Source organism: Macrosteles quadrilineatus, unplaced genomic scaffold (assembly GCF_028750875.1).
Source record: "Macrosteles quadrilineatus isolate MER2022 unplaced genomic scaffold, UCM_ALF_1.0 Scaffold_1__1_contigs__length_201487025, whole genome shotgun sequence".
NCBI lineage: Eukaryota > Metazoa > Arthropoda > Insecta > Hemiptera > Cicadellidae > Macrosteles > Macrosteles quadrilineatus.
The window spans coordinates 196,789,218-196,813,610 of record NW_026542594.1 but is presented as its reverse complement, the minus strand read 5'-3'; the positions used below and the strand labels follow the sequence as shown (position 1 = coordinate 196,813,610).

General features: G+C 41.2%; 1 protein-coding gene across 3 annotated transcripts in view; it reads right to left on the bottom strand.

The window, feature by feature from the left end:
* LOC128993517 (uncharacterized) overlaps positions 1-24,393 on the bottom strand; it is an 80,536-nt gene that overhangs the window by 17,812 nt on the left and 38,331 nt on the right. For all 3 annotated transcript variants that reach the window (XM_054417477.1, XM_054417494.1, XM_054417486.1), the window contains exon 6: positions 18,708-22,940. In XM_054417477.1, the coding sequence (XP_054273452.1) occupies positions 18,708-22,940 (4,233 nt within the window). The remainder of the gene's footprint in view (positions 1-18,707; positions 22,941-24,393) is intronic.

Here is a 24,393-nt window from a genome sequence, read left to right as displayed (position 1 = left end):
ATGTTATATGGCACATAAGATGTAATGACAATAAGTTGTGTGGCCATGCATTTTATCGTTTTTTGTTTGTGTACGTGTTATGTGTTACGTGTTTTTCAAGACTCATGACGACCTCCTAGGAGCGATTTTTATGTTCAGCTTGACAATGATGCCATAGACATCGAAACCGGTCGCACTAACGACGACTTAAGGATTACTTGGACAGAATCAAGGTAACTTAACCTCTTGTATACGACAATAAATTATTCCATTTGAGATGGATAATAGATCTCCCGCCACTATGAAAAACACCTGAAATTCTCCTGAAAAAAGATGAAGAAAAATCTGTGAGACAGTACTCATTGACTGCGACTGCTCCAAAAACAACTACACTGATTATCTATGTCCCTATTTTAACTCCCAATAATAACAGCTACCTACCCAGTTCGAAAACAATTAGGTAAATTGAGCTGTTTCTACTTAAAAACTAGCCTACTTGTTTTGTCAAAAACTGTTTTTCTAACCCATCAGAAAATGACCGAACTTATGGTTGAACTAAAACGAGTTAAAAAGTGATTATTATCAATTACAACAGCAATAAATGAGGCAATCTTAATGACTTGAGAATTGAGATTAGATAGAAGTGTAAGTAGTGGAAACCTCTTCAATAACGACCCAGATAAGATGGAGTCAGTACACCTTCAGTGATACTTGAAATGACTTTATGACAGAGTAGTTTCAATACACACGTGTATGGAAAAAATAAAATAGATAAGTTGATAATCTGTTTTGTTATCAAAATTGCAGTTTTAGTAATCAACGACATATAAGTGCGGTAAACAAATACCGGTAGGAAGCATAATTTCTGAACTACGGCAAACAGTTACTCAGCTGATTTTAGAACTTAGTACACGAGAAATCAGCTGATTTCAGAACTTCGTACTCTAGGAATGATCTAATAAAAATGGACGGTTATTTTCGCCTGAATCTTTTCTGAGGCAGTGTTTCTCCTAGCAATCAAAATGTTGCCGGATCATCCTGGGAAAAATTAGCTCTAAATAAATTATCCTGGCTATTGAAACAGCTGATCTCGGTCAGTAACAAAGCTACATAGATCATCTCACTCCATTCTAAACTAATCCTTCGCTCATATTTCGGTTAAAACACGCACCTAGGAGGCATTTCCCATCTTCATTGATAATCATAACGATAATATGTGGTCGTATAGCTAAATTTGGCCTTCAGACAGCCAGGAACATCAGTGACTGGTGAAATTTGCACCCCTAAAACAGCTGTTTTCCAAAACAGCTGTTACATATCAATTAATTATCACATTTATATGTAAACATGCGATGTCCCAAAGACAGCAATGCAAGCATTATGCATTTGACAACCTTAATTGAGCGAAACGTTAAAAACCTGTCAGACATAATGGTCATGATTATTTAATACATGGAAGGTGGAAGGGCCCGGTGTGGTCGTTATTGAGTAGACCAGGGCGTGGTGCGTGGTGTGTGGTGTGTGGTCGAGACACGCGTGTTTGACGAAGGGGAGAACTAACGTGCCGCTGACCCCCGTCAACCCCTAGAGGTAGATTGTTGATATAACCATCGGGCGAGGAGAAAACTGTCCAAAGCCTTGTCCACCCAAAATCTACCTCATTAATAACAGATGAAACATACATTTTTGAAACTAAAATCTTTACCACTCTTATTATTTTATGGGTCAAGCCTCGGTCAGTTGCTTCAATGATGTCGACTGTAGAGGATAATGTTCTCACTCAACTCTCAGTGTTAGGAGAAATCGAGGATACGCCTTATTTGGCGATTTTTAAGTCAACGGCGCTCAAAAAAGATGTTACACGTATTGTTAAATATGCAAGGGTAACTTTTTATCGAGGTTCCGCTGCATCACATTTCTTGACATACGCTTAATGTGAGTTCCAAATTGTCTTCAGCAATCGAGGGGTTTTAACCAGAAATACGATAAGCGCTTTTCATGATTTTACGAAGTTTTAAGGCGAAGGAAGAATCAAAAAATGAGTTTGGAAAATAGATTATCTTAATAATTTCGAAACAAAATAACTAAGCCGTTCCAAAAGATGTGTTAGCTCGTCTTGATGCAATTAGGTTCGTCAGTTAATTATTTCTACGGCACAAAAGTGTTGTGCTCCAACTAACTTCATATCTAAAGAATCAAAGTTGCATCAACAATTCAACTTGTTGAGCACTTCTAGAAATAGGGGAGCGAGCTGGTAGAGCGCGAGACTACGGCCACTGTGGTCCTGGGTTCAAATCCCACCGAACCGCCAGTGAATTTCATATAAGTGATGACACAACCACTAGGTATAGCCTGAGTATATGTGAAAAACAGTCCCTAGCGTCCTAGGACAAAAAAGAAGAAAAACTACTGCTAGAACGCTAAGTTAACGCTTGCTACACCTGTCTGCTGAGGTGGGATGAAAACGTGTTGTAAAATACAGATAAGGCCCAAGGACAGGGGAGGGAGATACCTTATCACCAGGTGTGATTCACCTGTTATCGTGTAGATTTGATAAGACAACCAGCTAGCGACGATGCGAGGTACAACAGCATCCACCAGGACCAACCCTGGCGATTCATTTGCGTTTGAAATGATATCCATCGTCAAGAAGTCCTAATTACTGCGAAACTGCAATAACATGGATTTACAGTACCTGTCAGCAGTTCTAATCGTAAAATTCAAAGTACTGCATGTTTCGTCAGTCGTCACAATGACCATATCAAACACAACAGTGCACGAGAACACTATTACAATTTACTTCTGAGTACCTTCAATAAAATAAGGTAAAGGTCAGGATTTCAAACTTCCCACCTTTTATTTGAGGAATGCATAAGTAATTTGGTAGCATGTTCCAAGGCTAACTAAGAACCTCAAGCATACCTCTCTGACGAGTGCGGTGTTCCTTTAATCAAGCAAGCTTGCAGCATTGCTAAGTAAGGAGAAGTACCAGATAATGGAAGGGACAGAAAATCAAATCCTTTATCCGGAAACGTCCTCATTAGCTAGTAAATAAGACAAATCCCCCAAACGAAAATTATATTATGAACCTAAACAAACCGTCGTTGGGTATTAACAAGACCACATTGGTAGTTCTCTTTGAAACGTAAAACATGTAGCAAACAACAATAAAAAATGAAAAACTGCTCCATCAGAATATCTTGATTCCAGAATCACTGTCAAGAACAAAGCAGTTGAGTCATAGAAAGAGGTGAGGGCCGCCACGACTACCGAGATGGATGCTGGCAGACATGGACTGCTGGGCAGACAGATTGGAGGATTACAGCAGCACGCGGAGGTTTTTCACAATCTTGCCTAAACCTCCAACAGCTGATTGTGGACGGAATTCAATTTTTTTCAAAACCAGCCGAGCATTTCGATTTCCTTTACTTCAAGTGGTTCTACGAAGTAAAGAATACGTTCATGCAGTGGAATGGTAAAGTACTTTCCTTAGCGTAGGCCTATTCCTGATTTGCAAATGAGAATGTGTTTCACAATCAAGATAGTTACTCATTGACGTTAAAAGTTACCTTAGGGAATTACGTTTGACCATAAAACAATGTATGTTATTGTTTCAAATAATCTACCCCATAGCTTCCCAAGAAAGGCGATACATTTTCAGATATAAGAACCAGCGTGGGATGATGCAAAAAGTATTTAAAGAATCTCATTGCAAATGACCTCTGCAGTTGTATAGTAAAATTATGACGTTTTAGGATTTAGAGAATAGAACACCTCACTTAAAGCGAATCATTACAAATGACTTTCGCAACTGTCATACGTTTCTAAGGGGGAAATATCAAGTTTTTCACAATTAAGGCGAAGGAAGAAGCTAAAAGATGAGTTCGGAAAATAAACTAACCTAATTTTGGATGAAAAGAACTAAGCCGCCCACGTGTTAGCTTGGTGCAATTAGGCTCATCAGCTAATTGATCATTCTCCAAATTGGTACAAATTGCCACGTCACACACGTGAGCCGACACTCGCACGTTTCTAGCGTCTTCCATGCTAAGTAAGTCGTTAGTGGTGTAATGGCACAGACATGTCGGCGGCAAAGGACGCAAAAGACGTCGAGATGATAATCATAAGAGATGACGACGGCTGAGCACTGGGTGGGCTAATGACATTTGCCGGTCAAAGGTCACTGGCGAGCGGTCAGCGGTCACTGTCACCACTGGACATTCATTGGCCTACCTACACGTTCACTTTGCGGCCATTAGACCGTTGACTTTGGTGAAACAGACATCGCCTGTAGATTGTCCAGTTGTTACCAGCACTGGGGGGTTATTTGGGCTCTCGAATACCTATAACTATTCAAAGCCCGCCTTGAAGTTCACTTTGCGGTTAGTAAAACATTTACTTTCGATACTGAAGCAGACATCCCATGTAGAATTTCCAGTTGTTACCATCACTGGGGTTCTTTGGGCTCTCGAATACTGATCTTGCCTTCAAGTTGTTTTTGTTGCCAAGCGCACGCTGATCTTGACTGAATGATCTCTCTTCAGGACGAATTTCACAACGCGCTTTGATATTTGGTAACAGTGCCATAAGCAGTATCAGTTTACAAAACAGTTGTATCTTGTCGTACTAGTTTTGCATATAATAAAATAATAGCTAAGTGGTAAACATGAACACGAAGTGGTATACACTGGACGGAAACATAACTTCAAATTGTCTTCGGCTGCTCGGTAAAATGATAAATCTAAAAAGGAGAATGTTGAAACTAAGCCGTAGTTTCACAAGTCGAGTGTTACATCACACGAGCGCTAGCATCCTTCACTATTTACTAGCTACTAGCAGACGAACAATCCGTTGTCAGATTTGTTAGTTTGCATCCTAAAAATAAAACTATTGAAGAAGAGAAAGTTAAGACGTGGAATTAGATTTGCAAAGACTAAGTCTGTAACGTGTGCGTCCTAATCTCCCCAGTTTGTACTTTCAACAAAAACTCTCCTTTCAGTAGTACTTCGGCGATTTTTAGTTAAAGGAAGTAACAAAAAGAGGAATTTGCAAAGAAGCAACCTTACCAGATATTTCTTTATACGTTACCCCTTTGTATTTACAACCTCCATCATTTATAACCAATGCTATCATGACATCTATTTGATGTCTCTGTGCACTGTCAATTCAAAGCCGAGTTGTAATGTTTAAGACACACAACAGCTGAGGAGAGGGAAGTGGTTAGCCTTGGGCCTTGAGGCAGCGATGTCAAAGAAATGCCTTGAACTTTAATAAGAGCTCCTTAGTAAATATGACATCACTACTTCCTACTGGGTAGGTCAGTGAGCCCTCGTGACTGAACAAGCCAGTACAGCAGTGGCCAACTGAACAGCCAGAATAGTAGGCCAGCAGTACTTAATTGAACAACAAAAATTAGAACAATAGGACAGCTGTGGAAAATTAAACAATAACCAGCTGTAGGACACCAGTGGCCACCTGAACTACAACCAGAACATTAGAACAGCAGTTGCCACCTGAAGAACAACCAGTACCCCACAGCATTACCTAACAGAACAATCAGTACAATAGGACAGCTGTGGCCAACTGAACAACAACCAGTACAGTAGGACAGCTATGGCTAACGGAACAACAACCAGTACAGTAGGACAGCTGTGGTCAACTGAACAACAACCAGTACAGTAGAACAGTAGGCCAACAGAACCAGTAGCACCTGGCATATAACACATCCTGTCGGTGGTTACCTGTCCGTGACACTGGTTTAATGCCACGTTGTCTCTACAGTACAGTACTACAAACTACACATTTTTTAGAACAAGCTGAAAGTCCTATATTTCCATGGCTGAAGAGGACACAGTCCTAAAACATCCCCAGTCCAGTAGGGTCCATCTACGAGAACGAACGAAGTGCTATATGGTTTGGTCTGTATACTTTGTGCAGAAGCCGTCTGAACTTCGAGAAGTCTTGAGTATTCAAAGTAAAAAGTACGAAAAAAGGCTATTCTTTGATAATTTTTGGGTACGCAGGGATAAACATGCCATGGGGTTTGAGTTTGCTATAACGCGCAAACCTAACCCATGATGATAAGTTTGGAAAATCCTGAGGCATCAAAGAAAGCTGCGCCGTGCCTATGACTATTTAGCAAAACCCATTGACTGTCATGATTATGATGCTAATCCTAATATACCGCATCTTGTATCTGCAGTGAATATCTGCCAGGGTGTTTTGTAATGAGCAGTCGCGGTAGCGTTACAATGGCTTCACGCTTGATTCTATAGACTTGTTTCACGTCCGGTGTTTCCACTTAAGCACATGCTATCCACAGTGTCTTGTGACCACCTTTCAGAATACGTTTCAATTGAAGACAAGCACTGCTTTGAAAACCATGTACTACAGTGGCAATTAATTAATTTAAAGATTCATCAAAATGCTTTGGTAGTATTCGGAAAGAAATCCTTAAACTACTGAAGGCAATGAGCTCCACTGCGATATAATAGAGGTGACATAGCTTTAAAAAAAAATGTTTTTAAAGCAAAAGAAAATTTTTAAATGGAACTTTTAAATTCATTATTATCAATTGATGTGGGGACGCCATGTACGAGCGCAATTTAACTTAAATACGAGTGAAGGATGAGTATAGAACGGAGTGAGATTATCTATGTAGCTTTGTTACCAAGATCAACTGTTCCATTAGTCAGAACCATTTATGAAGCCATCAAGAACAGTTGTGCCCAGTTTCAAACCATCAAAGCCATCAAGTCCTGTTCTTCTTTGAACACACCGAAGTTTTCTTATTCTAACAACCTAATCGCTGCATTAAGCTATCGCTATGCACAGTGCACTACAGCATCCTCGTAGAACGTTCTTTACTTTGATTACCGGTATATGTAAATGAAAATGTAACGTGCAGATTGAGTTTTAAACCGATCAAGGTTGAGCGGAGAGGTGGAAAGAGACGGAGGCGGATCTGAACCTGAAGACTTTCCCTGATGCAGAAAGTTGACCGAGTGACCTTGAGAATACATCTCGGAGTGGCCCACGCGGCCGTTGGCCACCATTGAATACACATTGAATATATATAGGGTATTCAATGTGGCCACACACCACTCAGGCGAATGCAATTCATCTGATAACGACAAATATATGGACTGGATTGTCAAACATACGAAGACAAATAATATTTTGTAGTCGATCACAAAGGAAGTCTCACATATTATTATTGACTATTTATTCATATGTAGTTGAGGACATGAAATGTCAAGGTTAACGTATTGTTTATGTATTGTTTATCCCTCAATTTGGCATGATTACAGGTTGGTGTACCAGAAAAAAACTTACATAAGTCCAATTCGTCCGTGTCCCAATTAAATTGATCTAAATTCTTTTAAATCCTGAATCTGGATACGGATACAAATTTGACATGGAACTGAAACTACTTCTCCAATGAGATATCACCTACTTCAAGGGTTTAGCAAATTTAGTTTCTTGTCAACAATTCAACAATACAAACAGCTGATCCAGTTTATTTCATCTACCCAGAGAAATTAGATCCCCAAATTATCCTAACGAAGTTTTACTGTACTTTGGGCTTAATCGTATGTAAAAAGCCGCATGTACCTTAGAGAAGAATAGTATATTTCATAAAAACAGTAGAAAGTCAGTCAGTCAAGAAGACATCCCAATTATATGGACCAAACAGCCTTATTTCTATCGAAAGACGTACAGTTGTTGAATGATACATTTGCATAATGCACTACACAGTCTACAAGTCAATTCCCCTATTTGTAAATACTGTAAAGGTAATCATAACCCCAAGTTTTACACTTCACACAGTGTGTATGAGGTGAGTAAAACTAACGGTAAAACAAATAAAGACCACAATTCGTGACAAACAGTTTAAATAACGTACTATAGAGTACAGATGTACAAAGCCATTGGGTTACGCCACGTAGGCGTACAGTGGTCGTGAGTTCGTGGGTTGAAAACACTACGTGTAGGATCTTGGGATGACCATAAGGTGGCTTACAACACTGACTTTGAAAACAATCAATATTGTGTATTTATAAAGTCAAAGCTGGGAGCTGGTACAGCTGAAAACGAATCATGTGTTGTGTATACTCACTGTATAGTTCCCGAAAGTACCATTAAGTTATTAAAACTAAGAGACAGTATGAACGAGTGTCGAATAGAGTATGATTACTTGTGCAGTTTTGTCATTCACTACTAACAGTAATCAATTGTTTTTTGAGCCAGGACATAGAGCCTTCACAAACGCGGCGTTGGTGTGTGGCAACGTCGCACCAGAGGCCTATTGGCATGTTAAAAACACCCTGTAAACATCAACTTTGCGCAGACACTCCAATATTGCAACGGCTGTTTGGGTAGGCCGGGGCTGCGATGTTACCACTTTTGTCTCAAGGCAAAAGACAAGAGGCTTTTTAACAACTACGATCATACTAGTTGAGTACTTAATCATCATACGTTATGGCAACTTTAAGAGGAGAGCCACTATTAAAATTACCCTGTGCAAATGAGGGGGATGTAAGTGAGGTTATGACTCTGTAAGCTCAGCTGAAGTTCTGTTAGGTTGAGTTAACATAGGTTAGGTTAAGGTTATGTTCGGAGCGAGTAGGTTAGACAGGGTTGGACTCTAGGCTCAAATTCGCCAACCACAGCCTATTATACATGATTGATATGAAGAAGCACAGGTTAGGTTAGTACGTTCCCTTACGAAATTAAAGTAAAACGTTGAAAATGTCCCGATATACATCACCCTCGTTTGCAAAGTCAACATTTTAATGGTGGCGGCCCTTCTCGAAAAGAACTTCTACATAACTTAGCTTCTACATCGAAGTACGTACTGTAATTCTCCGTTTTCAACACAGAAAGTTTGGTTTGAACAATCTGCTACACTATGGCACAATGCGTGGGCGTGTGCGTGCGCGTGTGCCAAGCATGTTACGCCCTAGATCTCGCTGTTGCGCACCTGTGAGGCTTCTAAAGGTGTCTGTTTACAATCTGACCACGTATATGGTACGCCACATGTCCACTGTTTAGTCTAGCTATCCATTGTATTCGTTTGTCCACCTTGCATTAGTTGATTTACACGAATCGTACCGAATTGCACAATAATTGAAATTGGGTTTCCAAGAAGTTGGTTGTTTCGATAAATATACCCGGTAGTCTCTATGAAGTGCGAGCTGGTCTAGTGGTAGACCGCGATATTTCCCTGAAGTCTTAGGTTCCAATCCCTACCAAATCACTAATGGATTTTATTCAAGTGATAATGGCGCAACCTCTATGTCTACCCTGAAGTAATGTGAAAAACAATTCTTCCCAGGCTAGAGTCTAGCGTGCTAGGGCAAAACTTCCCTAAAATAAGACAAGAACATGGTATCTAAACTCCCGGACAATGAAAGCCTTGATAACCGTTGTTGGTAGTCCAAAATAAAGAAGTTGAACACTGATCATAGACAGTCTAAGATAACTTGGGAAGCTAAGTGGCTTTAGTGCTCACCTGATAATGAAAAGGTCTCCGGTTCGATAAAAGTCTAGTACCTATATAAGGGTTTGGAACTAGACCCAGCTGTACGTGATCATTAAGATTAAGAAAAGATCATGGCTAAGAAACAGTTGGTCTCAGTAACAAAGCTACAAAGATTACCTCACCCCATTCTACATTCTTCATTTTTCAGCTGGAAACACTGTAATTTTCCTGTATTAGGAATTCTTTTACGTTTCACATAATATGCTCGTTTCTTATCAAAGAGTAAGAATGCGAATAAGGATTGTGCTGTATCTGGCGTTATGCACAAAAATCACTGAATCAAAGAGCCTTATGCTTGTCCTGAAGAATTGGCAGGTCTACAACACGCGTGAGGCAGGTTTTTGAGATTAAGTTTTCTGTAGTTGGATTGACATTTAAAAAATACATACATTCACTTACAATCTATACAAACATTGATGTTTTTCCACTTTCCTGGTAGGGTGTTTTTTTACCTTTCCGGTACTTTGGTATTACACCGTCCACCCTCATAAATAAACTTCTTAATAAGTTTTTTATTAGTTTAAATAACAAAATCTTCCAAACCTAACCTAAAACATAGCCAACCCTTAGGTTAGGTTGGGTTATAATTATTATGCGTGGTCGGTATCATACCAAAGTACCTAATCCCCTATGACCACCGTCTACGAAAGCTATACGTCACGTACTTAAACCTACTTAACACCCTGTATGGCCATTGATAATGTTTAATTGTGATTATAGACGTTGATACATAAGTAGGCGAGCCCGTTGCCCGATATGCTAACATTCGACCTTGGCCTACTTTTCCACCAGTCTTTGCTGGAGTCCTATTCAATACTTTTCTCACAACACTCGAAGCAAACTCTTCAAATACAAGGGCGGGAATAATTGCACCAACTGAAATGAGTCGGGTATTCCTGAATTGCGCCAAACACTCCAGCCAGGGAGCACATTGCTTCCTTGCAACCTTGCTTGGGCTTGGAACAACTAAGGAGCATTTTTGGGACCCTTCGAGGGCCTATCGCAATTTAGGAACTCTTTGGCGCAATTAATGCACGACCAAATACAAGCCAGACACTCCTACTCCGCTCTCCAGACCCGTATGTCACATCCCATTAGGTGCTTTCTCTGGTCCAGGGAAAGTGGCGGGGAAGCCTCGTTCTCACAAGCGATGGGAACATCACTACTTCAACTCTGGGAAGTCGCGAGTCGTGCCGGGTCAAAGTGAACAATGGTGGTCTGATTTACATATGAGTCGGCGATTATAAGCTGAATTCTAACCTGAAAAGATGGGGAAACGTGTTGAGTGAAGTATATAGCCAAATTAGACTCCTCGGTTTTGATTTCGCGAAAAGAAATTTTGTGGTAGAGCTATATACTGGTTTCTTGCACTGGTCTCTGATTTGACTACTAAGTATTCACGTCCAAAGAAGTAGGAGACAAGGGGCGACGAGAGAGTATTTAGACAAGGATGGCTACTTTATGAACTGAAGAACGCGAAAGAACATTTAGCAACGGTCTTAAGGAGCTATAAAAAGAAAGGATTGTCTACATGATCAAAAGCGGAATATATGAAGATATATTGGTAAGATGTAGATTGAACTTTAGGAAGGTCGAAGAAAGGATGCAATGGGCAAAACAAAATAGCTGGTTATCGACGTGCAAGTTGGGTTGCTCAAATTATGAAAATAATTAAGAAAACGCAAAGGAAATTTGGAGAACTGAACGGTAAATTGGAAGATAAAATAGCTAAGATGCAACTCAAATCACCGTAGGTATTCTTAATCTTAAATAAATGAATGGTAACGTTCATAAATAACTGGTAAACTTGATTCCGATAAGTTCGATTGCAAGACTTAACAAGGACTTAACTTATTGTCGATTGCAAGACTTGGCAATGAATGATAAGCCATTTTACAATTTTGTTGATAATTACAGAGCTTGACCCGGAAAAGTAAATTGAGGTCAGAAACGCAGTAAAAACATTAAGCCAAGTCCAACCAGACAAAGAGAGTCTACAGTAGAGTTCACGCACGCATGCCCAGTGGCATAATTGTTTCCTGGCAAACAATAGCGAGCTATCGTCGGTGTTGCGACTGTCCTAGAGCCATTGTAGGAGCGTCCCGACACGGACTTGCTGATTACGTCATAGAAATAGCTAACAGTCAAGGCAGCAAGATTGCTGATATGCCAGCGTCAGCGTTTTCAAGAGTTCAAAAGACAGCTTGGAACTCCCTGAGAAGATACTGTAGGTACTTGTCGGTGTAACGAATGCACTAGCTAAACTGCAGGAGTATCTTGACACGGCTTGCTGATTACGTCATAGAAATAGCTAACAGTCCAGGAAGCAAAATTGCTGATCAGCGAACGTCAGCGGTTGTGAGAAGATACAGTAGTTACTCAAGGAGTTTTCAGTTTTGATTGTACGAGCTAAATTGTAGAATCACCTTGATCTGAAATCGCTGAGTACGTCATGAAAACAACTAACTTTATAGTGGGAGAGGCTGCTGATCTTCTATCAGTTTTGCCAAGTGTTCAAATGACAATTTGGCACTCATTACGAAAAGATACAGTAGGTACTGTGTTTCGAATGCACTAGCTAAATTGTAGGAGCACCTTTACACGGACCTGTTGATTACGTGATAGAAACAGTAGAGCCAGCTAAGCTACTGATCTTCTACGAGAGTCAGCAAAGTGTTCAGATGACAACTTGGAACTCGTTGTGAGAAGATGCAGTAGGTATTCGTCGGTGTTTTCGACTTCTTTAACAAAAAGAGCACCTCGTTACACAAATGCTGATCACGTTATGAAAATAGTTAACAGTATAGTAGTTAGAGGTTACTTATCTTCTATCAATGTTAGAAAATTGTTCAGACGAACAATTGGAACTCTGATGAGAATATACAGTATTTACTCGTCAAGAGTTTCGACTGACCTGCTAAACTTCATGAATTTGCTGAGCACATAACGAAAATGCCAACAATCTAAGCAGTAAGATTGATGATCTTTTACCATTGTCAGCAAAGTGTTCAGATGGACAAATGGGGCTCAACTTTTAATAAGATCAAGAAGTATTCATCGGTATTACTATTGCCGAAGGGTCATTGTGAGATCATCTCGACTTTTGATTGTACCAGAGCCTCATACAATCTCGTCACTGACTCTATTCAAATCATTGCAACATCAACATCCCAGTCAGAGACTACTAATGTTCTGTCTGAATCAGCATAGCGTTTACATTACATTCTCTGTGATACAGAGTTAGAAATCCTTCGTCATGCATTTCATAACAAAACTTAACGCACTGAAACAGTACTGCATCTCAGCTGTGACACGTATCTGCAACGCACTTTAGAATTTATTAATTTCAAAACCAATTTTAATATTTCAATAAGCTATTTTCTCGTACCATAGAATGACAACCAGATGTTTATTTCCCAATGACTGATCAGTAGTGTCAATGAAAAGCAGGTGTGACGCCAAGGACAGCAGTTTGTTTACCTACACCAACCACGTGTCATCTGTCATGACCTGGTTCGGTTATGTTTGCAACAGACGTAACCGTAAGCCCATTTTGGTCGTTCGAACGTATAACCATTGACTTTAGACACTGTAGAAAGACCTTTTTTTCAAATGGTGAAATCCGAAGCTTGTTTTATATCCGGTGACGTATGTGTCCACGGATGTTGAGTAACGTTGTTCTTTAAATTTATCATAGGGTGGATTTTCGTGAAAAATTTGCTTTTCGGTTGAATATTACAGTACACACGACATATAGGTTGTTTAATTTAGTATAAGGTATATATCTGGTCAATCCAGTGTGACAAAAGAAATTAATAGAACAAATTTAGACAACCTCCATAAACATACTCAACCCAACATTAAATTTGACCAATTGTCTTATTTATCGAGACAGGTTTTACAGCGAAAACAAAAAAAACCAGTCAGTTATGTAAATACTTTTACTTGTTAAAATTATAGTTGCATAACTAATCAATCCCCCCCCCCCCAATTTAAATGACGAGGAAATCACAAAAATTAAACAGTAAACATCAAAATATAACCTAGAAACTACTGGCATAAACAATCAGTCAAGTCACCTTCAACTAATCATCAGGGAGTAAAAAGACACAACCAGCGGGCTATTTTTTTTTCGAAAGTTTTTCGGACGAATTTGCAAAAAACATTTTCTCAGTAATCCTATAACCACCGCATTGTCTCGTTATGCGTTAATAGACACGATCAGCGGCCTAGATATTTCACTCGCTCTTTCGAAAAGTTCAGACGGTTACAAAAATAATAGGGTATTCCGAGTAATTTATTACTCAGGTAAGAGGCGACTCTTCAATAATACAATTATTTATCCAATTACGTTACATAACGCCAACCTCTATCGAGGATGATAAGTGTACAGAGGAGTATGTTTAATTTGAAGCATAAATAAATTTCACGATTTGTAAGTACACGATTTTCTTGTTTACTAATACGTTATTTGTATTTCACCAACATGATTGTTAGGATTAGACCACAGCCTCATCATACAGCCGTGGTGTTGGTGTGTGGCAACGTCGCACCGGCCGGCCTTTTGACATGGTAATAACAGTAATAGCAAACGTGGAAACATCAACATTGGGCAGAAGCTCCACTACAGCTGTTTTCGGTAGGCCGAGGCTGCGACGTTGCCACTTTTACCTAACTGTAACCTTGCATTAGACGACGCTATGATTAAACTCTTTATACGATACCTACACACCGTGGTAGGTATTTTAAGACGAAGGTGAGTGAACAAATGAGAAGATAGCTTTGTTACTGACTACGAATAATACAAAGACATTTTGTTAAAACCCCTATTATCAAAGACACACATCAATTCACGGATCAGATTATACGGCTATAAGTCTACTTGAACTATTCAAAGTCAATGGTGCAATACTGCAGTATTAAGGCGGTGACACACTATCGATTTTTTCCCCGATCAAGACCCCGAACCGAGCAGGGAGAAGGGAGAAGGGAGATAAATATCAGCAAAATTTTACTCCGAACATTTCCCCGAACATGACCAAGACCAGACGAATTCTACCGAGCGCGGCAAAAGGAAGTTTGGAGAGAGATAGAGAGTGTGTGCGAGTGAGAGCGCGGAACTATCAATGCTAGCGCAGGCGGCCGCTCGCTGCGGCGCTCGCGACGATGTACGGGGCAAAAATGTACCGTGACACACTATCGTACATCGGACCGTACATCGGACCGATCTTTTCTTTGATCTTTCGCCAAAAAACCGCCTCCAGAGCGCTCGTCTCCCTGCTCGGCCTGATGTCTTGTTCGGCGTCTTGATCGGTGTACGGACTCGTGACACACTATCGAACATCCTCCCTTCGACCTCCCTTCTCCCTTCTCCCTGCTCGGTTCGGGGTCTTGTTCGGGGAAAAGATCGATAGTGTGTCACCGTCTTTACTAAGACAGGGGTCCAGCATGACTGCAGCCTGCAGCCGGAGTATGAAAGTGCGACTATACCGAACCACTTTCTCCTGCGCCATTCTCCCGCCACGCCATCGCTCGAAGCTACTGTGCTGCAAAGCTTTGTTCACAGGGGCCACCATTTGCCCGACAAGACACTTGGTCGTTAAGCCATCTGACCGTCAAAATTCAATACGAGAAACCATTTGATCGTATTGGCGATTTACTAACGAGAATCCACCTTATTGTGGAGGATTTTATTACTGGACGTTTGCTAATAACTCGTCAAAGTATTTTTTTGTATTTATTAAACATAAAATAACAGTCAGCTTGATGAACAATTAATTAACTTATCGGTCAAGCGGTATGCGTCGGCACCTATTCCTTCTGCAGTTTTTCCTTATTTTTTTACTTCGGTAAATTTTTATGTCGAAATGCTTTTAAAAGATTGGAACCTCAAATGTTGCTCAAAAGATCAACATTGACTATTGACTGAGTGCAAATAGACTTTTCACCCTATTGTAAAATCTTCAGTTTTGTATATGTGTTTAGCAACGTTTTGGAGCGCCGATGTCGACAAGAGCTTTATATCCCAATTAAGGATAAATCACGAGAATATTTTACCATTCATGACTTATTCTTTGGTCATGTCACAAGGTAAACAATATTTCGATTAATAGATTGTTTATGTGGTTAAAACAGTCTAAACCTGAAACGACAACAAAAAGTAAACCGCCAAACGCCCTCTAAATAAATAGGACTGAAATTTAGTATATTGGCAAAGGTGTCTGAGGGATACGAGTTGATCAGAATGTTCTTCAGTAAGGACTACGTAAATAAGCCCAAGTTCAACGCTGCGTCCTTTACCTATTCATCAAAAAGCTACTAAATTTACCCATATCCCGCGATCTTCTGATCAAATAGGTTTTAATCAAATATAAATTGGATATCACTATTGATCAGACTACAAGACTCCTGGAGATTGGTACTGTAGATGCAGAGGTGTGGAGGGTTCGGCTGCCCTTGAAAGCCGGCGTGGGTGCTATACAAGGTTGGTGCCGTGGTGCGATGGTGCGATCATCGTACGGTGATATCCTACTGATCAGTGATCAACCCTACATCTTTTGATCCTTATGGATCAACTAAGGACAATGTCAAAGTTCTGGCCGGAGTGTGTATGGGGCGTTTTGTAGTTTAATGCTCGTTTCAGGTTAATTATATTTTTTACATAGGCTTGTGATAAGTAATCGTTTTGTTTCTTCTGACGTACGGTCAAAGATCAAAGATTCAATTTGTATTTATCCTCCATAGGGATCAATTTAAGTCAATTTAAAGGTTAGTTCCATTCCGTTTTATGTTGAGGGCGTTTCATTGTTGATTTGTTTCTTGTTTATTGTTTAACTTTTTAATTATTTTAAAACTATGTTAACCAAATAAAAATATATGATTAAAAACTATTGCTGGTCCCATGGTATTATTAGCAAGGATTAAAGCACAAATCGTTTAATATTGGGGATTGAGCAGGATTCGAACCCGGGATCTCAGAGACCAAAGTCCCGCACTCTACCACCAGATAAGCACGCTCCCCATAAATTACTACATTATGAATATTGTTTATGACATCGTTTGCATCACGAAACACGAGTAAGGCACTACAATGAGTTTGTAGGTTTTGCGTAACTTTATTATTATGTAAGTGAAGAACGTGACGTAATATCTCGACAAACAATGCTGCCAACGGTATGTTGAAAAGACTACAATACTTGGATACAGGTTGGTAAATTTACAAAAATTAAAATACTCTACTTGAAATAAGATTATTCATTTGGTTTTTAATATTCTCATATTGTGAAAACTTGACTTTAATCCAACTTGAAATTTTTCCGTGATTCATAACGGGACATGAATCTAGAGTAATATACAGGGTGTTTTTTTAAAAACTTGCATCTTTATTAGATAGATTGCAATAGATAGAAATATGCAGTTTGCGGAAATCATCTATTGACGTAGGGTACCCAATTTTTTTGAATTCAATGTTACATTCACATTCCCCCTTTCCCCCCAACTTATTTTTTTTTAATAGCCAGGTGCCCCTTTTGACATATCAAATGAAAGAACATGAAAAAAGAAAATGTTTGATGAAAAAAAAAATTAAAATCGGTTCATAAATTTGTGAGATATTCCGCCCCCACTCCCCAGAATTTAATTTTTTTAAATAGCAAGTTGTGACATATCAAATGAAAGAGCATGAAAAAAGAAAATGTTTGGTGAAATTTATTTTTCATTTGATATGTAACAAGGGGTACCTTGCTATTAAAAAAAAGTTATGGGTAGGGGAAAAGGGGGGATTATCTCACAAATTCATGAGCCGATTTTCAATTTTTTACACCAAACATTTTCTTTTTTCATGCTCTTTCATTTGATATGTTACAAGGGGTAGCTTGCTTTTTAAACAAATTAAGTTGGGGGCAGGGGGGAAAGGGGGGAATGTGAATGTAACGTTGAATAAAAAAAAATGGGCCCCCTACGTCAATACAGTAGATGATTCCCGCAAACTGCATATTTCTATCTATTGCGGTTTTTACATAAATAAAGATGCAAGTTAAAAAAAAGAAACACCCTGTATTTCATTTAAACGCTTCTGCAATTACAGCTAGTTTTAGCATTGATTATAATAAACTAAGTATTTTGTATAATCAATCGCATTACAATTTTACTACAGCACTCATCATATCACTGATTTAATGGGAACCAATCATTAAAAATACCGTGACATATATAAGAATTCCTCTAAGTTTCATGGAGATCGGATGGAAGGTTCGATAACACATAAAGTACCTGGTTAAGACAAATATTTATCTCGAAATAAACTAATTATCAGGTCAATAATCGATGTAAACTACAATATCCACGGATATGTTTTCACAAAGCATACTTGACGCATTAATTCGTTAGTTATATTTTCCCCTTTATGAAAATCAAATACGTAAAAATCAAATCTGTTATTGAACTGCAATCTCCCAAAAAGGGAGTGTTTCAGTTAGACTTGAGTTGTTGCGAGTTTGTTTTTGTTTACTCATCGCTTACTCAATCTAAGCTTTGAACAGCTGCGAGATCTGTCAGGTGACACAAGGTGTACAGAGCGGTTTTATTTTTAGACTTTGAAACTTATGTAAAAAGCTTTCGTGGCACGAAAACAAATCAAGAGGATTGACGAAAAAGGAAATATTATAATGCAAAAATTTACTTCTGGAAAGTAATAAGCGTAATTGAATATGAAACATTGTTTGCATACAAATAAAAGCTGCATTTCAATTTACACGTCTCAAAAAATCGGACAACTTTAAAGATTAATATTTATTTTATACTGTATGCAAGGTTGGCAGGCCTATTTAATTTAGTACTGCTGGGATAAATCATTAAATAAACGATTCTAAGTGCACCTTCATGTGCCTACTGCATTTAAACCCCGATTCCATTGTACTAAAACAGAAAAACTAACTAAAATTACAAAATTACAGTAAACCAATTACTTTGTACAGTAGTTAAATGAATCGTTGCCAAATTAACTGTTTCCATTATAGCTTTACGTGTATTAACACTCATAATATCGCAGTTTTTTCTCCACCTAAAATGTCCAGGAAAAACATGTGCGGTATAGTGAAAAGTCGAAAATAATCACGATTAAAATAAAGATGATCACTAAACTATACTTTTATTCCTGTAACATTAATGTGTTTAAAGGACTCACCAACGCTGGGCGGAGACGAGACGTTACATGGGGAAGGAGTCTGAGCAGCGCGTCGTCTACCGTCCCTCCTAGGAGGAGCGACCGCGCTGGACCTGGAGTTGTATCCAGGGGGGCGGTACCTCGCCGAGACCACGGACTTGGAGGCGCTCACTTGGTGAACACTGTGGGCCTTGTAGATACTAGGGGACGCTGACGTCGGGGTGGTCGGGAGTCTCGGCAGAGAGTTGGTGGCTGTGCAGGAACTTTGTAAACTTCTAGGCAGAGTTGTCGACCTCCCGACTCCTTCCTCGTCAGAATCGTCGTCACCGTCGTTAGAGCCTCCAGAGTCCGGGACACTACTGCGTCTCCTCTTCTGGTGCCTCAGTCCCCAAATTTTGTCCTCGACACTTCCACCGATGCTGCCACAACTCCTCACTCTGTCTAGTTGTTCCCTACTAGAGGTTTTGAATAGTAGATCTCCCGCTGAGCGTCGTTTCGCAGCGAGCGCCAGCGCTGAGGCGGACGCAGACGCTTCCCCAGTGGAAGAAAGACGTTGTCTAGAGTCCGAAGCCATCAAGGCAGATTCAAAACTTCCCCGCCAACTGAACCTTTCGTTGTCACTCGCTTCTTGGCGGTTCTCTTCGATAAGAGGGTCGTGGGACTTGGATCTCGGGAGGGGACTGTAATCTTCTATGGAATCTTCTTCGTCTTCGGTGGTCGAAGTCGTGGACAGCTTGTGTTGTAGTCGTCTGTGGTATCGTGATGTTTTTGGACTACCACCTTCCGCGCTGGACACTTCGTGCATCAAGGCGACCAGTCTGCTACCGATGTGTTGCATGACCTTGGCGATGAGCGGTGGCGAGTTGTGGGACGCGGACGAGTCGGAGCTCGGAGGGTCTAGTTTGCTGAACGACGCAACCAGGCGTTGGTACACGATGGCGGTATCTTTATTAACACCGTCTGTTGAGTTGGAAACTGGCTCTTCCACTGCTTCGAAATTGCTTATTATTTGTCGACAACTAGCTGATATTTCTTCTTGTAAAGCTGTTTTCTTGTTTCCCCCCTCGAGGTCAGAGCTCGTGTAATCGGAAGAATCGTAGGAATCACTCCAAGTGTCTTCACTACTCAAGTATTCAACGATCTCCTTGACTTGCTCGTCTCTTATACCGGGGACAGTTTTCATCAATCTCGTTAGTTCGGACTCGAAATGGACCAATTGAGGAGGTTTGCATTTAGCACCCACATTGGGATTTGACACCTTCTGAGAGGCCACCATAGTTTTGAAAAATTGTCTCATTTTAGACATCATCAAGTTCGTTTCTTCGTCAGAACTCCAATTATTAAAACTATCTTTTCTAATTAAACCGGTTGGGGGTGAAATTTTTACTTGAGGGATCACAGTTTCTTCGCTTCTTTGAGTTACAGGAACTTTTTCCGCTTCTAAATCTGTCGTTTTCGGCACTTCACTAGTACTTGCAACATCTTTGTTGTCTTTAAGCAAATCGTCACAACTACCCATGAATCCACTATCTCTACTTTGTTGTTTGTTGCGGCTGCTTACGAGATCGGCCGGCAATAGGAACTCTGGTTGAGGGGTTTTGTTACCGTCGTCGGAATCGAGCTCGTCTCTACTTCCCGAACCTGGGCCTTCTTCCGGTGTTTCTAGTAATTCTAAAGAAGGAGCTGACACAACCGACCGTTTCTTTTTCTTTGTACGTTTGACAGTATCGAATTGACCGTCGGATTTTTCAAAGGAGTTGCTGAGATCGTCATGAGAATCCGTTTCTGTGCTCGAACCTTCGGATTCCAGTTGTACTTCGTCCTGAGGCTCGGACTCGTGCAAGTTATCCTGAGAGCTAGAATGTTGTCTGCCTGTTCCACGGGCTCGCACTAGTCGTTTCCTGCGCTGCTCAGGACTGGGCTTTCCTTCACTATCACTACCTACACTGCCATCAGAATCTCTTCTGCTACATCCTAGGAGACCAGACAGAAAATATTTTTCTAACCTCGATGATGCCAATTCAGCAGGATCTTTACCATTACTGTCACCGTCTTCAAATCCACCCAAACTTTCTAAACCTTCACTGTGTAACGAGCTAGTTTCTGACATAGTGTCTATTTCGCGGTTGTCCGAGAATCCATCTCCCACGCCGTAGAAGAAGTATTTTTCTAACTCTGTAGGACGGTTTCTTTCCATTTCCACCTCACTCTCCTCACAGCTCTCTTCAACGATGGTATGAAGGGTAAAGTCGATGACGGGTCGGTTGTATCCCCGCAGCTCCTCTTCTCTGTCAACATAGTGTTGATCGTCCTCCGAGCTCTCTTCGGTGGTAGTGAGTGGCTCATCACGGTCCAGCTCTTCCACCCACGAGTCGTCGTCTGGTAGACCGTCCTCTAGGATGACCACGGCGGTCGTGCCGTTGCCCGTCACCACATGTACTTCTCCCTGGTCACTGTCTCTGTACTGAGGTCTAGTCACGAGAGTGGTCGTGTCACTCGTCACCACATTCACCGCCTCCGCGTGATCTTGTTGATCGTGGTCAGGCTCCTGAGTGATCATCACCAGACTCGTGTATCGTCCCGCCGCCGCCGCGCAGCTTTCTCCCGTCGCGGCGCTAACGGGGCCGCCGGCCCGGATCTGACCTTGTTCTAACTCCATGGACTCCGTTCCGGAGAATTCGTCCGATGTGTTGCTTCCGCGCGTCTCGCACACTTTACCGCACTCCTCATCACTCCCCTCCACTGTTTGCGCCAAGACGAACTCCCCGGCACGCCGAGATATTTTATCACAGTAGTTTATTTCTTGCGCTAAAAATTCACCAGTTTCACTTATACTTTTTGGACCGTAATAATAATAAGAGTCGTTATCGACAGAGTCGGGCGTGATCGAAGTGTCATTTACGAGATCCTTGTCCTCAGTCGCCGGGAGAGACAACGCTGTCTCGTGCTCGGACTCCGGGAGCTCCAGTTCTGGACGGACAATATTGCACTCCAAACTATCCAGAGGAATTATCGAATCACTGTCTACGTCTTCAATTTTAAAAATAGGAAGTTCTTGTTTTTCTGGGTTTTGTAATATCGTTGATAGTTTGATCTCGTCCATGTTTAAATGTTCGTGTCTGATGAGTGTCACCTCGCCGTCCTCTTCGTCATTGGCCTGAGATTCTGGCAGTTCTCCTAGATCCGAGTCCGAGTCGTTCACCACGTACACTCGTTTGAACCTGCTCGAGCCCGGGGACGACGACAGTGAAGATCCTCCGCTGAATTCCCCGGAAGAGTCATCTTCACTGCTGTCTCCCTCGTCCTCGCTCTCCTCGCCGTTGAGCTTGTAGCACCGCTTGGTCGGCTTTTCGCCTTCAGACGATGTGGACGAACACACGGACTCGTCGTCTCTCGAGTCTTCTATCACATTCGGCAAACATTCTATTTGATTATTCGGTTCCACAAAACTTTCTTGAAAATGATTATCCAACTTTTTATAATTCTTTAACACTACGCCGTCAGTGTCTATATCCTCACTGATGTGAAGTCCTAAATTGTTGCGAGGAGTTTCTTTTTCTGTGACATTATTTGCTATCACTCCTGTATCGTTATCGTTAACTAGACTTACGAAATCAGTTTCGTCCTGCTTGTCGGCTTTACACTCTGTCAACACATCACGCTGCACCGGCACCGGCGGTTCGCACACTGTATCGGACGGAACACTTTTATCGTCCGAGTTTCCCACACCGACCAAGGCACCGTTGACGAGATCCTGGAAGTGCTTGAGTGCGGCCACGCGCAGGTCGTGGCTCATCTGGTCGCCTAGGGTGACCGTGACCAGCTGTTGCATGGACCACAGGTGTTGTATGCGGATGGTCAGGTCCGGAGGCGGAGTCCACGGCACTGGGACCAACACGGGGATCGGCACGGGGATGGGGACCGGTATCGGCACTGGCACACTGACGCACACGGTCTGACGCTCGCACTGCGACTGATGAGGCACGACGCTGGACGGCGGCGGCGGCGCTGGCTGCTCCCCTCCACTCCCGCTGGGCTCGAAGTAGTCCCAGTCACACTCGCTAGCGCTGCCCGTCACTAGACCGGAGCTGGTAGACGATCTGTCGTCAGCGTCACTTTGCAACTCCTCGCGGCTGCTGGAGTCGCTGGAGCTGATGAACACCAGCTTGTAGTCGTCTCTGTCCCTCAACTCCTCCTCTCTGTCCGACTGTTTGTCGGGGACGAGTGTGCGACGACTCCGGGGCGGTGTCACACCTTCAACCACACGACACAGTGAGCTACGTACTCTGACCACTGACCGCTACCCCACGTGCGGTTAGCCACCCGTTAGACATGCATTGCTTATTAGTGCGTGCACCCAGTTACCCGTTGACAGACGAGGAAGACAAATTACATTAATTAAACATAAACACCACCAGTACATAAACCTAATTGGTACGAAGCACCCGGTTATTGCGTTATTACATTTAATGACAAACCACGTATACCTAGCAATGTAATTTTACAATAATAATGATCATTTTCACATTAAATAAAATATAAATAACTAGCTGTAACCCGCGGGCTTTGCCCTGTTTAACTTCTTAATTTTCAAGATTATCTCGTTCGCATGGCTCAATCACGTCCTGGTTGAAGTTCGTTCGCTACGCTCACTCACCTTTAGGTTGGAGCTCGTTCGCTACGCTCACTCACCTTTAGGTTGGAGCTCGTTCGCTGCGCTCACTTGCCTTCAGGTTAGCTCGTTCGCCTCCAGGTTGAAGTTCGTTCGCTACGCTCACTCACCTTTTGGTTGCAAATTAGCTGGTGTCATAAATGTAAAAGAAATAATAGTGCTGCACCCTGTTGGTAATCCTTGTAACTTTAATGCTATTGAACATCATAGAACAGAACCAACTTGTTTAATTGAAACAGCTGTTAAGATTCAATAATTCCATTTCTCATAAGGTTAACATGGGAAACTCCAGAGCCACTGGGGCGGAGCCCGAAAGGATTTTTGAAATAAGAATATTCCTATATGTTAATCGGGAATGTGAGCTATCATCATGCCAAATTTCAGCCCAATCCGACCAGTATTTTTCGCGTTCACTTGTCACAAACATACATCCATACATCCATACATCCATACATCCAAACTTTCTCATTTATAATATTATTAGTAGGATAAGTGTCACGACAAAATTGCTTGAGGACACTAAAATGTATTGCTGATCTAGTAAAACCACAAATCTCTTAAAAATGCTTAACTTAATACCTTTACTTCCTTCTCTCAGTCATTTTTACGTCAACAGTGGTCCTCATGATAATTATATGAACAACACACATAAACACACTCAATTACAACTGCCGCATCTCTTGTTCACATTGCTACAGAGTTTATGTTTGCCCTATAAACTACCAACCAAACTCATTAATGGTTCAACAATGAAAGTTCGTGAAGCAACAGCTGATCAGCTGATCCGCGGCGTGACTAAATGAGCTCGTTAACAGAGGGAAAACACGAGATAATTGATTAGCAACAGCTGATGTGCAACAAGACTACCTACAACTGAACCTGGTAGAGTCCTGAACCCACTGAGGAAACACACGAAATATAAACAAATATACAAGATACATCAACGGATCTAACTACCAATTTCGTATTCAAATTGCACAGTTACAACAGCTAATAAACAAAATAAATGTGAGGATTAAAGTATGAAAAACCTGA